Here is a 16,763-nt window from a genome sequence, read left to right as displayed (position 1 = left end):
CACTGGAATTTTATGTTGCCATTTCAATACCAGGAATATTCACTAAAGAACAATTTTACACTTCAGTATGATACACCTTTAAAACTAAAGGAGGCAAAGTGCTACACTTAATAATAATAATAATAATAATATTGTTATAATAATCTTTATTTTAGCCAAATAATCTTTACAAGCAAATTACTGTGCAAACTCTTTGGGTCTCAATATGAGTTTATAAAAAATTGTACAGTATGAACTATTTTACTTGAAGAAGAGGGTATGAATCTGTGTATCAGAAAATATAAATAGTTCCAGGATCAACTGTTGGCATTTTTTAAATACTTTTAACTGCACTTAGAAGAATAAAGCATTGTCACCTGTATTTATAACTAGCTAAGATTTTGTGTACAAACAAAGCTCTGTGTGAAAATTTGCTTTGAAAAGCATATAAGAAAGTTAAAATATTAAGGGTGCCTTACTCCCCTGGGGACATAGTCTGTTCTTTTCTATCTTAGCTATAAATTACGCTAGTCAGCTTGTCAAATAGTCTTCAGATATACAAGCAAAGATTTTATAGAGTTATGCATATCTGACAAACAAGAAGTGTGTTTGTCATCAGCACGTTATACCAGGCCTTTCGAGGGATCACTGAAATGCTGAAGAGTTTTAGTGGTATGCAGATGCACCATCTGGGGCACAGATGTGGGCATAGTTGTACAAGTATTTTTCTGGTCTAACTCTGAAAAACTCAATAGACTCAGTATTTGAAATAAATTTTAGGTTTGCTGTTTGTTATTATTCAGAAACATTGCTAATGATGCTACAATTAGATGGACTTAGGTTATGCTGTATTTATCAACCTTTAAATTTAAGCCATTGTGGACCCTCTTATTAAATCCCACAATACAGAAGGTAAGGATTTTTGCATATCTCTATGCTTTTAATATATTATAGAATCACAGAATAAGCTGAGTTGGAACCACAAGGATCATCAAGCCCAACTCCTGGACCTGCACAGCACCATCCTTAAGAGTCACATCATGTGCCCAAGAGCATTGTCCAAATGCTTCTTGAACTTTGTCAGGCTGGTGCTCTGACCACTTCCCTGGGGAACCTGTTCCAGTGCCCAGCCACCCTCTGTGTGAAGAAACTTTTTCTAATATCCAATCTAAACTTCCCCTGACACATTTTTAGGACCTATTATATCTCCCTTCTTTCTCATGCTCATTGCATACATAATATGTAAATATGCATACGTATATATATATATGTATATGGAACTTACATAAAGGCTTTGTACATACACCTCTCTCCCACAAATAAAAGCCCCCAGCCTACAGTACTGCTCACACTAAGATCCCCATGCCACATGACAAGGCTTCCACCTAGAGAAAGAGAGGAGTAGTGACCTCTGCAGATCATGAAATGCATCAGGAATGAGGAGCACAGAAAAACAACATTCTCAGACCCTCCCTTTTTAGGTTCCTGAAAAGTCTTTATATTTTGTCTTTAGTTTTTTTAAACTTTCCCACAGTAAAGATAGCAACATAGGTCACTCAAAATGAGGTCTCAAACTGCTGTGTCTTTACAGGTTTCCCTTAGGTCTTGCCTCCTACTATCAGTTCTGTCTTCCTGAGTCTTTACATCTTCTCTGATTGTTTGGCAAACAAGACAAGACAATATGATGTTTGTCACTGTCTGCAGGATAAATCTTTCCACTTCCCCTTCTGCCCAGTGGTGATGTTTCTGCTCAAAACACAATTTCACGATGAAAAACCTATAGAAAGGCAGCACACACTACAGAATTTCTGTTCTGCTGCTGACTACAAAACATAAGGCATAACAAGCAGCCAACTGCATACAGAAATTCTGCAGTTAGTTTCCCTTGCACTGTCATGTATCACAGTATTTTATGGATCTGATTAAATCCTCCAATTACTGGGTACTCTGAATGTGCCAATGATAGTAAAAGATTTTAAAATCATAGAAAATTCAGGGAGTTAGAAAGTTAGGTTTGGCAAGCCTTGGGAAAATGTTAAAGGCAGGCCCTGGGAAATGTTCGGCCTTGTGGTTGTTAGATCATGTGAAACTGCACCTGTGTAGTCAGTATATGATAAATTATATAATTGTTAGACATGATTAGATATGATCATTGTTTAAAGAATCATGAGAAATTATGTTAGGAGGTTTGAGGGGGATAATGAGAAATCCATGCTTGGATGAAATCAATGTATACAATAGAACAATGTAAGTTTAATAATTAATATGTAAGTTATATAACAATAGGGTATAAAACATCTTCAACTCAAAACCAAGTCAGGCCAGATTTGGGTATGTGTACCCCTGACACCCAGAGCTCTTTAATAAAAGCTCCTTCATATAATCATTCTGTGATTATGTGTGTTCCTGAACGCTAACACAAGCAGCTCCGCAGAGTAGTCTTTAAATGTCTGGAATTAATTGCCACTGGCTCTTGCATATGCAAAGCATTAAACTTACAAAAACCTGTTATTAACTACCTTAAGTAGTATTCTACACTGCCAAACAAAAAATCTGGAGCAGAAAATGTTCCTATACCTAAGGATTACTCATACCAAATAAACCCAATGCAGTAAAACTTGCCAGTTACAGGATAGGATTGTATGCCATATGACAAAATATTGAAGAAATGGTTTAAAAGAAGATAAAGACTCTTATTATTTGTAGATAGACTTTTCATTGGACTGAAAGAAACAGGTTATAAGAGAAATAAAGGAGAATTCTCCTGTTGCCTATAAGGTTTCTTGACGATCTTATAAAAGCACCTAAACTAACAAGAAAGCCAGCTGAAGGTTTAACAATTTATGCATTTGTCAGAACAGCTAGCACTCATCTATATTCTACCTTATATCTTTGTGGTCCAACCTGATGTCACATGATTTCCTCCCTCTCTTCCATGATGAACTCTCAAGTGCCCTTTTCAGAAACAGATGCTTAGGCAAAAACGAATCAGCAATTTCCATTACAGGTGCATCCATCCACATCAGAGGTAGTAAAGATGTAGACATATTTCTCCTGGCAGAAACGTATGTAAGGCAAGTACAGAATGAATTTATAAATAAAGTCTGATCTCTGTAACATCTCTTTCCTTGCCTTAGTAGTCTCATAGTTTCTAAATACACTATTGGCAATACTGGGATAAAGCCTTAAAAGTATTATATTTAAGAATAATAATTTATTTAACATTAGAATATAGCAAAAAAAAAAGAAGTTGCTTTCTCACACTGAATCACTTCAAGGGAAGAAATAATACGATTTATTAGAGCAACTGACAACTGAGGAACTCACAGCAACCCTCAATGCTAGAGACATAGTTGCTGCCAGGAGGGTTTTAATGAAAACATTTCCTAAGATGTTTCTCTCCTTAACATTAGAGTTTCTTTAACTTCATTTAAAGGAATAAATGAGGAAAATACTTCTATGTCTTAGTGTCTCTTCCTTTCCTAAATACAGCTGTAAAGACAAAGTAAAGAGCAATGTTCAAAAATTAGCCCAGAGGGAGGATGATTAGGTGAGTGAAAAAATTACCACTACTAAAGCTAAGCTGAACTCATTCAGTTTAAACCAAAAGACCTTCTTTGTCATGTTGAGGGTATGTAGCCTGAAACCACTGGTGTACTTTATGAGAGATATTATGCTTTCTAGTGGTACTATCGAATTTGCTAAAATTTAGAATCTTTTAGGCTTATCTTGGAGTTCAAATATAAAAAAAATAATAAGGCCTGGTGGTAGCTACTTGTATGTTACTATTGCAAATATTTTTGTGAAAATCTATTCTATGTTCACAAGGGCACAGCTGTTTGCAGCGTCTCTTGTGTTCTTCCAGTAAGGAATAACACAGAAATTCTGTTAAGAAGATATTACTGCTGAAAGGACTACTCATCAAGTATACTTGCACTCTTGCAAATCCTGATAATTCTTGGGATTTATGCAAGGAGGATTAAGGGTTTCTGCAGGGACTTGAATTTTTTTAATTTTGTCCAAGTAATTCAGAGTTGTGCAGCAGCAAATAGAGAAACAGCATGTATGATGTTAGATTCACTTGTGTTTTATGAAAGTATAGGCAGTGCCAGATCTTGTTCTGTAAACCTATTAGTCTTTACATAATAACAAAAGTTACTCTATACATAAATATTGCAACTTACATTATAGCTGCGACTTAAACTAGCAAGAGGAGAAACAGGACTATTTGCTGCATTTCATTTAACAGTTCCACAAAAGCATACTGTATATGACATTCAACATTCTCTTTTGAATTCCTGTTGAATACAGAAGCTCAGCTTATCAAGGCATTAGGACTGGACAGGAAAAAGCAATGGAATCAAAGTAAAGAAAAATCAGCTTGCACCAGGTTGGGAAAAATTCAGTATTAGTAGTTGAGTAAAGAGATGCAGCATCTGAGAATGGAGGTACAGAGCTGACCTTATGAATCCTCTTCATACTTTTCTGCAGATTCCATGTGGGATTTATCATAAATAGACTAATACTGTTAGACTTTAATTCATGTACCATCAATATCCTGAAAATAACAGTGCTTCTGTACCTAACAAAGATATGAGAGCTGAATACTGGAAGATAATGTGCTGAATCCTGGATATTCTTTTACATCCCCTGTTTCCTTTATTCCTACATGTGAATAGACCTGTTCTGGCTATAATTACTCTGGAAAGAACAAGTAACTCTCAGAGGGTGCCGTTGATATCAGCTTTGCCCTTTTACAATCCACTGAACATGAAAAGATGAGCACACATACCATAGATAACTTTGCCAGTTTAGGAGAGGTTTGCACTCCACCTAAGCCTTCTCAAGTAAAGCTTTTCTGCATTAAGTCCTGTCTTTTTTTCTTGCCTGTGGCAACTTCCTCTTGTGCAGGCCCCCTCTTTGTCACTGTAGGACACAGAATGACTCATACAGACACAGTTCAATGTATGGTAAAGAAAAGGATGATTTTAGTTTTGTGACTCCAGTGTTTATAGATTCTCGACAATGACCAGGGATTGAATAGTTAGGTTACTACCTTCCTAATCACACTGGTCATGCAAAACGTCCATCAAAAGATGTTTCTTGGAAAGAATGTGTACACATCTATGTTTATAGTTACTTTCTGAAAGTGGCTAGAATCTATGAAAACAAGATCAGAAGGTTTAATTTTCAGAGTGACACCTATTGAAGCATTTCCCTCCAGTTGTATTCCATAGTCCTTTGTAATAAATATCTTAGCGATTCCTGGCTGATATTGGTTCCTGCATTAACATGGCCATATAACTAGAAATGGTATACCTCTAAAAACGGCCTATGTCTGAGTAAGCCTGGCTGTCTGCAGAACCAATCTATACCTGAAAGTCCATTGGTGCACTTATCCACAGTTGTTATCTTTGTTTCCACTCAATTCTGAAGAGCAAAGTAAAGCAATGCAAAGCCAAGGGGATTTGTTGAATTTAGTGTACTGAATGTTGCAGTGTGTTTCTTGTTAATGGTATGTTCTGTTATTACCTAAGTTGATGGTTTGGTCCAAATGAGACCCTCCCATCCCATGTTGTCAATTTACCCTGAGTCTCCTGTCAATCTGTCTTAGGAACACCGCATGCTTGGAATTCCACTTCAGAAATCCCCTAAACTTCGACGCTTGATTAGTCCATGTGACCCAACTTTCCCCCCCCACCTACCTCATTGGATGATGATTTTGTGAACCCTTCCTTTTACCCTCCCCAGGATATCTCTGATTAACTGATGCTTTGTACACTCCCTTTGAACCGCCTATTTCAGCTGTTGCACGCTCGCATTTTCTGTCTTTTACCCCCAAGATTCCCCAGAGCAATAAATCCTCTATTATCCCATGCAAAAGACCTCCCTCTCATCCTTGTCTCATCAGACCGCAGACTGACAGCCAAAAAGCCGTAGAGCAAGTGCTCTAGTCACACCTCGGGTCATCCTGCTCCTGGGGTGTGACCCACTCCTGTTGCAGGCCCAAGTGATAGGGCCAGATAAGCTCCAGTGAGATGCGATAACTGAAGTAGTATCTCTGGGGCTTCTGATACTGCCTTTTGGCCAATCATAGCTCTAGCAATAGCTTTTGGTTTTGCACATTTTTGAAATTTTTGAGTATTGAATGACTTCTATCCAGAAATTCATTAAAAAACCAGAAAATTTAAAGTTGCTCAATGAAACTTTTGCCTACCAAAATGTAACTCCCCCACCACACTTCTTTCAAGAACATAGTAAAAGAAGTGGAAAAAAATCCTAAATCTTTCAAGGGTCTGAAAGTGGGGGAAATACTTTGTAAGACTCTGTTTGCAAAAAAGTTTGCCCAAAATTGAATGAAAACAGGGAGATATGTTTACTTTAGTGAGACATTAATATAGAAGCCTAACTGTCCCAAACTCCAAATATTAGTAACAGACAAACAGAGATGGGCTGAATCATTCCTGGGATGTGCTTATCTCTTCACACTAACTGCAAGACACTCTAGGGTGACCATGCCTCTAACTCAAGCTTTGGAACTGTGTCAAATTAGATTAGGGGAATCTGTGCCAGAGAAAAAAAATATGTCAAGATTTCTAATATCACCAGATTAGTACACAATAGATATCTTAGCATATATCATTATACAATAGCAGATAGAAATCCATATCAAATATTTCTGATGTGAGTAATCATGTGGAGCTTAGGGTCTACTCCTGGTAATGAGCAAACTTTTGGCTAAGTGATTTAAAGCTGTACCAGTTGTGGAATACATAAGCATGTTTTGGGTGCATTTACCCTTTTCTTTGCACTAAAGATTACACAAAACTCCTTGGTTATGTAGCGAAGAGAACATGTCTTTTTAGAAATGTTAGCACACAGTTTAAATCTAATTTGAATTAGTATATTAATGGAAAACCGCTCAGACTATTCACTGAGCCCTCATAGAGATATAGTGAACATCGTTTATTTCTATCTTTAGCACACTTTTATAGGGTCCTACAGGGTTCATGGAGCTTAACAAGCTACTATTGGTTAACACCTTGTTTTACATTTTTCCATGTACACAATGCCATTGGTTTTCTTTATTCTCTCTGTTCCAGGAGAGTTTCAAGGTCACTGCCCTTAAAATTGTTGCCTGGATTGAAAGCTGGGCTGTGCAGACAGGCTTTTACTAAAATATCATGCTTTTGCTCTGTTAAAATGTTTTCCTACAGTATATAAGAATCAAATTTAAACAACAGGGGAAAAAATAAAATACATGACAGCAAGGATTATTTTATCAGTCAACAAGACAAAGCAGGTATTTACCTTGCTGATGTGTCACACTGCTTTTTGTTCTTACATTGTGCTATGCAGTCCCAAATATATTATTTAAGGACTGAAAATGTCAATAAAAGAACGACAGAAAAGGTATACAATTCTTTTCGTACTCCTGCTGAAGTCATCTTGAATGTTAGGTCATATTTGACCATCAAGCTGTCTCCTACCTACTGAGTTTAAATCCCCTAGTCTGAGTTTCAAGACATAGCTATCCTGCTAACTGGGCACTAATGGCAGTGTTCTTTATGGTTAGTTCATAATGCATTCCACATCCTATGAACTTCAATTCAAATAGTATCAGGACGAAAGCAGCTCCCAGGGCAAAACATCCTTCTTTATTATTGTTTGGCCTATGGGTTCTGTCTAAAAAACCAATGAAACAAAAAATTCTGTCCTCAGTCTTAAACTATGATTAACACAGAAAGACCTTTTATTAACAAACAAACCCATTTCTAGTGTACAGCTAGGAGCCATTTTCCCTGAAATAGCTGCTAAAACTCCCACTTACTTGAAATATTCAATATCTTGCCCTTCATAGGAACAAAAATGCCATCCATATTCACTGACTTGGAGGAAGGCCAACCCAAGTTTCAAAAAGACCAGGTTCATTTTCATCATTACGGGTAAACATTCTCACGGTTATGATTGGGAAGGTGACACAAAACAAGCAGCATGGATTTACTAAGTGCAAATGGGACCTGACCTGGTTGTCTTCTATGTTGTGGAGGAGGAAAGAACAATGAATTTTATTTACCCTGACTTTGGCAAGACTAAATACACACAATATTTTTGCACAGTGTCTTTTATTCAAATTTGGACCTTGTAGTCTGTATGGATGAACTAGTGGATCGATAAAAAATGTCTAAGTGATCAGGCTTAGAGTGCCATGGTTAATGGATGATACGAAGCCTGAAAGCCAGAAACAAATTGTCATATTGTGGGAATAGTATTTCCCAACTTAGTGCTGCCACTGAAACTGCTCCAGCACTCTCTCTCCATTTGCCCAACAGCTAGAAGCAAAAAAGTCAATGATCACAGGAAGAATTTATTTGGAACAGCAATGAGATGAGAAAACAAACAGTAACAGCAAGAATACTAATAGCAAAAGTGTACAAAGAGAGGGTGATTTACATGCAAAATTCTCACTAATCTCAGAACAATAAAAAACAATGGTAGACAGACTCTCTGCCCTCCATGCTTTCCCCTCAACAGGAAAGGAACACCCTTTCTTTCTGGAAACAATTATTTTCCTTGGCCCTGGCAATCATGTAAGATGGTACAGAATAACATCAAGGTATTGGTCATGCTCACACAGCTCCAGGCTGTGGTTTTGGGATTTGTGCTGAAAGGAAAGCAGCGATAATGTGAATTGACTGTAGCGCTGAACCGACAGCTCTTGTGCAGATACTGCCAAGGGGAAAGGAGCAGCAGGAGGTGACACCAACCTGGGCAAAACTGTGGAGCCCAGTGGAAGGAAGCTCAGCTAAACCCAGCTGAACTGACCAAAAGAAGTGCAGTGGAATGGAAAGCAGCAACAACAGCAAGACTGATCTCCAGCACAGCTGAGCAGTAGAAACAGCAGCTGAGGACCCTGTGCAGACTGGAGCCCAGTGGATCCAATCGGATCCAATGGGATCCAATCAGATGAGCAGCTTTCAAAGGGTTTGCTTGTCATTGATATGTCATTGCTTTTGTCTAGCAGTGTGGTAAGCACTATCCATGGAATTCCCCTTGCCATCTTGCCTTTGTTATCTACTGCCACATGGGTGGCACATAGTAACAGTCACCATATTTTCTTTGCCTAGAGAAGCCACTGGACATGACCTGCAGAGACCATATGCCATCTTGTTTTTGTTCCCAGTAGTGAATAATTTTTGGGGCGTAAAACACCTCTCTTTGAGTAGTTTTGGTATTATTTTTATTGTTATTGTGCATTTCTTTTTCCGTTGTTTTTTGTTTTCAGTAAATTTTTACCTCAGCCCATAGTCTCTGCTTTTGTCCCACCCATGCCAGAAGGAGGGAGATCGGAAGTGTCTTACTTGGAGTTTAATTTCCTGCTGGTGTTAAACCACCACATGGCTTCAGTGAGGAGGGCATCCCAGTATCTACAGGGAGGTCATCCACGAAACAAATCCAGGCTCTTGATGGCAATGTATACTGCAAGGAAAAGACACATCAGGTACAAATTTAAATAAGAAAGGCTCAGACTGCATGTAAGGAAAAGCTTTTTCACAGTGAAAACACTCAGATGTTAAAGCAAGATGTACAGAGAGGCTTTTCAAACTCTATCCCTGGAGGTTTTCAAGTCCTGACCAAAACAGTCTTAAGTAACCTGGCCTGACCTACCTGGTACTGCTTTGATCAGGTGATTGGGCTGGAGATGTCCTGAGGTCATTCTCAACACAATCTTGAAATATGGATGCAGAAAAACAAGACAAAGCAGGATAGGAGGGATTGTATGTCAAAATAAAGTGAAGCTAGTGAAAATAAAACCAAGACATTTATTAGACATTCTTTAGAAGTCAGGCATACAAGTCTCATCTTCATAGGCCATGTTTCAAAGTTTTCTCTTGTACACATGAAAGGCTTTCCCCTCCCAAACCTTCCATTTTCCATTACCAGGGATGCCCCCTTGACAAACAGAGGATTACACAGAGTCTAGCAGCTGTGATTCTTACTGACAAATTGAGTCTTCTTACTAATATGCACAAATCAGTAATTGTATCACAAGTTAAGCCTCTCATTATAGTAGGAACTGTCTTTCCAAATATTTCATGACACAATACCTTAATAACTATTCTGCAAGGTCCCTGCATAGGACAGGCAACAAATCAATTACACATAAAGCTACTATAAGAAAAACAGCTATAAAGCACTAGACCTGAGCAGTGCTTCCAAGCATTAGTTTCTTGAGGTTTGATCTCTGTTAACTCAATTCACACATGAAAGTCTGAAACTGCTGTCATAAAGGAACTCTCTTTCCTGTGCTTCCTGAACTGTCTCTTCCAGTGTTTTGCTTTGTAAACATAAAACTGTTTCAAATATGGAAGATACACAAAGTCACAGAATTAATCACACTGGAAAGGACCATAGTGGGAGGTCCAACCTCCTGCTCAAGCAGGGTCATCCCAGAGCACATGGAACAGAATTGTGTCCAGACAATTCTTGAATATCTCCAGTGAGGGAGACTCCACAACCTCTCTGGATAATCTGCTCCAGTGCTCAGTCATCTGCACAGTAAAAAAGTTCTTCCTCATCTTCAGGTGAAACTTCCTGTGCATCAGTTTCTACCTGTTGCCTCCTGTCCTATTGCTTGGAACCACTGACCAGAGCCTGGATCCACCCTCTTGATGCACTTCCTTTTGATACCAACAGACACTCATGAGGTCCCCTCGGACTCATCTCTTCTTGAGATTGAACAGCCCAAGTTCCCTCAGCCTATCCTCAGAAAAAGACATCTCCACTCCCCTATTCATCTTTGTAGTTGTCTGCTCGACCCATTCCAGGAGCTCCATGTTTCTCTTGTACTCAGGAACCCAGACTGGACACAGGACTCCAGGTTTGGCCTCGCAGGAGCTGAGAAGAGGGGCAGGATCAGTGCAGCTCCTGACCAGCTGGCAACGCTCTTCCTGATGCACCCCATTGCATGCAGAGCTGGACTAGTGAAGGGACCAAGTGAAGGGATGGCCCTTGGGATCATCCCTGCTCATGTCTGTCTCACACACTGGAGGACAGAAGAACAACGCTATCAGACTTAACCCTGCAAGGACTCATGCAGCGTCAGTCAGGCTTCATAGAATTTTTCTGAGTGTCATTTCTCTTAAAATGCTATTCTTATAGAGAGCAGCAATAACCCTCTTGAAATGGACATGAGAAAGTGCCTCAATGCCTGTCAGAATCAGTACTTTTCAGAGAGAATAGAAAATCACTCTTAGTGATCTTGTCCCATTATGGAGGCAAGCTACTTGAAAAGCACTTTGACAGGAAAAGCAGTATCTTGCAAGTATCTTCACATTATTGGATAGTTTTCTGGTATTATCCTACATTTTCCCTTTTATATGCTGGGATGGTTTAATTTCTAGTTTTTCAAAAGTTTATTTCGCCTTTTCAAACCACTTCCATATACAAACTCCTATTAAAAACTCCACAATATTCTGTTTTACTATAGAAACAGATGACTTTTTAAATGGAAATGGTAATGTTTTATCCCAAAAAGCTCTTTCAAGCTCCCACTCCACCTTTCTTCAGCTCTTCTCTGAATTTTTTCAATTATTCTGTCTTGAAATTATGATCAATAAAATTTCTTTATCAAAAGTTTGAATTGCACTTCTAAGTGATTTTTTTCTTTTATGATAACCAGAAAAATACTCTTAAAAGTAGAATAGTTAATTTAATCATCTCTGAGATCTGAGTGTTTTCTATGTTGTGTATTGCAATACTGTTCACTTAGTTGCTCCTTGCCTATTTCAGTGTCATATCCTTGACAAAGATTTTAGAGATGCAGCAAAAATACCTCCATCATCTATATAGCATAAGTGTTAAACAGATAGCAAAGTTTCACAAATGCCAGGTAGTAGCTGCAAAATAGAAAATCATGAGGGATTTTCAAGCCATACATTGTTGAGTAACTGGCACAGTTCAGACACTAAGATCTGTGTATTTGAAGAGAAAAGGTAGGTGCTTGGATGAAGTATGTAGGTGGTCAGAATGCAGGTGTTTTAGTTAGAGGCAATTAATCCATCCGAATATTTCCACAATGTTGTAGAAGCTTTTCAAAACAGTGATAAGCCCAGGAAGGAATTTTTATTTCAAAAAATATCTAGGCATGAGGATGACTATTCTATGAAATAAAAATAATAAAAGCAAAGCAACACCTCATCTTTCATCCAACCAATTCACATGTGGAACCACAGAAAAAGCATCTTGTCCATAACTATTGCAAAGTATTTAATAGAGGGGTCAATATATCTTTTAAAGGTATGAAGTAACATTTTTAGTCTATAAAAGTCTAATCACAGGCAAGCAAAACAAGCAAAAGTAACTGCACATCCATATTCATCTCTCCTATGTAGACCTGAATTCTTCATACCTCATACCTACTCATGCCTAAATACTTAACAGGTACAGTAGTGAGCCAGAGAAAGCTTACAGGAGGAGAGTAAGGACTCTGGTCTTCTAATCTGGGCACTCCCTGGCACTGTAGCCTGTTTAAGGTTAACTGAAATCTGTGGTTATATTTAATGTCTTCAGAATGTGATCCTTGATATCATCATCAGGGAGTGATTATCAAATTCATCACTCCAGCCTATCTGAAAACCTTTTCAGGGTACAGTCTGTAAGCATCAAGTTGATACATGAGCATATAATTGATCATCAGAGTTCAAGATGCTCAGTTTAGCTTTAATTAAGTCCCACATTGCATTGTAGCAGATGCAAATGCATTTCTACTGGTCAATGAGGGCTGCAAAGAGTTTCAGATTTGCTCTGATATACTGGTAGAAAAATCTGGAAGAATTACTCTTCCAGTTAATCACATGTCTTCAGTGTAACAACTGAAGACTCTCTAGAATAACAGAAGAAAGAAGAGGCTATTGGAAACTCAGATTTTATTTACTAAACCATTGAAAAAAAAAAGAAAATATGGTTTCACTTCCTAATGGACAGAGCCCACTACAAACTATGGTAAAAATAAGCACAAAATCACATTCCAAGAACTCATGTGACTTTAAGCAGTTTACAAGCAGCAATTTTATCACTTCTTTTCTGCAAATTTATAAAAGATATCCTTTTTCAATCACAGCCAGGCTACCAATTAAATGCAAAGCAAACTTTTGCATTGAACTATAAACTTAAGATTCTAGGCACCTTCTTTATTTAGAAGACTATTTTTTAAAATCGTGCATGAAAGTATTTTAAAAAACCCTGACACTCTGTGTTTTCATTTTCATTGCAATCATTAAAGTAAACTCAAATTTTGAAGTTTTTCATTTGTGGTTAAATATTATGTTATACTAACTTGATGAGGCTTTGGAGCTTTGTGATGAATATTAACAGATCAAACATATTAGCAACAATCTTTAGCAGAAGTGGGGGAAAAAAAACCCACTAATGATCCTGGTAGAATTGAAACTTATACTTTAATAAAAACACTTCAGACTGTGCCTCATTTGATGTCAAAATCAGAGTTCAACAAAAATTGGTAGTTACTGTTTATTGTCAATGTAATTGATACATATTGTTCACAAAATATTTATCAATGCTTCCATTGTACAGTGTACCATCATGAGAAAGAGAAAATACAAAATATAATATATATTACCAGCAATTTTGTATTGGCACGAGATAAATAAAAGGCTATTACACAACAGCAGAAGTATGTATAATATATCAAAATCCCTGCCTATATGTTCATAGCTACTGGAAAAACACAGCACCCAAACCTGACTCACCCAGGCCCAGCTGGGGACATAAAGCTATTCTTTGTGCAGCTGAAACACCTCACTCCCACTTTGCAGAATCTTTTCACCAGATTATGTCCATTTGCACTACAGCCTTGACCATCTTATTCCATTTGGACATGCTGAGTTTAGAAGCTAAAAATATATATATAAAACACCTGAAGCATGATTCAAATAACCCCAAAGCTTGATTGTTTCCTATTATAAATAGTGCAAATCTGCAGTAAAGGCTGGCACGGCATCTGAAAGCCAAGGTCATTCCATGCTTTTTATCAGAGGTATTGCACAGGAAAAATGTGTTTTTGACACTTTGTGAACAGCTTAAACAGTACAGCCCACATTATGCTGTGACTGGTACAGATGAGACACATATTTAATTTCCATGAGCTCAGCTGACCAGAAAGGGCTCTGCATTTGAAATGAGAAGCAGTGTTCTCTCTCCAGGGTGTAGCGTTGCAGTCCAGATGGTAAGGTGATGCTACCTTCCGAAAGATGTCTCCAGTTTGGAAGGCTTTTGGGCAGGCAACAGACACTCCACTCACACAGACTCACTCAGCCACAGATAGCTCTCAGCAGATGAAAACACAAGAAGGGCATTTCATAGGGTAGTCCAGAAAGGGTTTATTTGCCACCACTCCAGGGGAACCAGGGACAAAATGCAAGGAACAATGGAGGATCCAAGCTTAAATACAGGGCAGACAAGAGCAGAGAAGAGCATCAGGAACCAATTGGCTGAGGGCACAGGGGCCGTTAATGGGCAGGGCTCCCAACTGGCAGTCAATGGGATGTTGGGGTGGAGTTAATAGGGAGGCAAGGGCGAGTGGGTCATCGAGGAAGGGAGAACTTTCCAAAGGGTAACCATAAAAGGGAGAAAGGAGTGGGACAGGCCAATGGGCCAATGGGGTACAAAGAACTGGGGTAAATTTGCATAATGGGGAAAAGGATCATGGAGAAAAGGCCTTTTCTATACTTTTTTATTATACTTCAGAGGCCTCCTTCTAAGACATTACCATAGCAAGTTCTTGAGCCTCCACACAAGGGTGCTGTGTGCTGAACATCTCAGCCTCCCACTCACTTCCTTTCAATGAGGGACAGCAAGTAAAGCAAAATTTTTAAAAGACATGCCCATCTATTGCCTCAAACAAGGGAGCACCTAGAATACTTACCTTGAGCACCTTCCTTAAGTAAAAAGATATCCATTTCCCAGCTTGTCAAAAGCAACTGCCAGAGAAAGACCACTTCTTACAGCAAATATTCAAGGAGAACTAAGATAATCCTACCTACAGCTACCTATATGCATACAAAAAATATCCAGATACATTCCTTTCTCTTTCAATAAGTCAAAAGAAGGGCACTGGGCTGGATCTGTGAAGTTTGTTGCAAAACCTTATTCAATATTGATATAAATAAGCCCACCTGCAGTCCATGTTGCACAAACGTTCTCTCCAGTTCTCCAGCCTCTGTTCCATGCGTTCTGGTTCTGAGCCCGTGCTGAGCTGTTCCCCCCCGCTACTCCTGTCCGGCAGCGCCCGGGGGCGCCCGGGGCCGGGGGTGCCCTGGTGGCCAGAGCTGCCAGGTTTTTGCCAGGTTTTGCAAGTGTTCTGTTCAGCCTCTGTTCCAGGCGTTCCAGTTCTGACCCGGTGCCGAGCTGTTCCCTCGTTCCTCCGGTCCGGCCGCGCCCAGGATCGGAGACACCCCGGCGACTGGGGCCGCCGGCCGGGTCTTTGCATGTGTTTCCCTTCAGCTCCTGTTCCAGGCGTTCCAGTTCTGACCCGGTGCGTTCCAGTTCTGACCCGGTGCCGGGCTGTTCCCTCGTTGCTCCTGTCCTGCCGCGCCTGGGGTCGGGGATGCCCCGGCACGACAACTGAAGTTAGGGGATTTCCAACATGGCGACCGGAGACTTCCCGAAGCGGCAGCGGGGAATAAGGACCTCCCGAAATGGCGATTGGGAGTTATGCAAATCGCCTGCCGAAAAACACCACCTCGGACAGAAAACTCAATCTACGGAGCATCGGAACACTGAATAAAGAAACTGAGAGCGATGCCTGAAGGTCGGGACCAAGGGACACTACCCTCCAACTCCGCTTTCCTCGCCATGGCCGCAAAGAGACTCGCTAGAGGTGACACCCCTGGACTTTCGAGCCAAAAGGGGACTCCGGATGTACCCGTGAGGACAGAGCCCCGGCTCAGCCTACATTGCAGTCCGTAGGCGTGACCTGCTTTGCACCCCGTAAGCAGAGCCGTATTCCTCCTCCTCTGAGTCGCTTTAGGGACCGCTGGCGGTGTGCGCGCGACCCGTCGGGCCCCCACCCAAAGCTGATTCCTAATAAAGGCTTTTTATAAAAGGAGAAGAAGGTATCCTGGCCCTGTTTTTATTAAATATCACATAGAGGTGGAAAGGCTGAACATCTATTTTTGACCACAGTCATGTTGCCTGATTATAATAAGTGCTAAACACCTGCAGCCTTTATACAAGTGAAGACTGTCTCTGAGAACAGACACATAATTATCAGAACAGCAGCATATCTGGAATATCAATATGATGAGCTAAAATACTGCCCAATTTTAAGAAGCTACATTCATTTAATTGCTCTAAGTACAGAAAAGGATTACAAAAATCCAGATGTTATATATTGAATAGATCTGATAGTAAAAGGTCTTAAAATCTTAGAAAATTCGGGGACTTAGAAAGAAAGTTAGGTTTGGAAAGCCCTGGGAAAAGTAGGCCCTGGGAAATGTTAGGCCTTGTGCTTGCTAAAGATCAGGTCAAACTGCACCTGTGTAGTCCGTATATGATAAATGATACAATTGTTAGATGTGCTTAGATATAATTATTGTTTAAAGAACGTGAGGAACAATGTTAGGGGGCTAAGGGGGCGATCACGAGAAATCCATGCTTGGGTAAAAACAATGCGTACAATAGAACAATGTAAGTTTAATAATTAATATGCAAGTTGCATAACGATAGAGTATAAAATATGTTCAACTCAAAACCAAATCGGG

The 16,763-nt window shown here is 39.5% G+C and overlaps 1 protein-coding gene across 1 annotated transcript; it reads right to left on the bottom strand.

Moving 5' to 3' along the window:
- Positions 1-7,992: 7,992 nt before the first annotated feature.
- On the bottom strand, positions 7,993-15,857 carry LOC107215994 (translation initiation factor IF-2-like). Its single transcript, XM_015652417.3, has 3 exons — positions 15,833-15,857; positions 15,177-15,690; positions 7,993-9,459 (listed from the first exon to the last, which is right to left on the bottom strand). The coding sequence occupies exons 1-3, from the start codon at positions 15,855-15,857 to the stop codon at positions 9,408-9,410; spliced, it is 591 nt and encodes a 196-aa protein (XP_015507903.1). The 3' UTR covers positions 7,993-9,407.
- Positions 15,858-16,763: the final 906 nt, after the last annotated feature.

This window comes from Parus major, chromosome 2, assembly GCF_001522545.3.
Source record: "Parus major isolate Abel chromosome 2, Parus_major1.1, whole genome shotgun sequence".
NCBI lineage: Eukaryota > Metazoa > Chordata > Aves > Passeriformes > Paridae > Parus > Parus major.
This window is presented reverse-complemented; position numbering and strand designations above follow the sequence as displayed.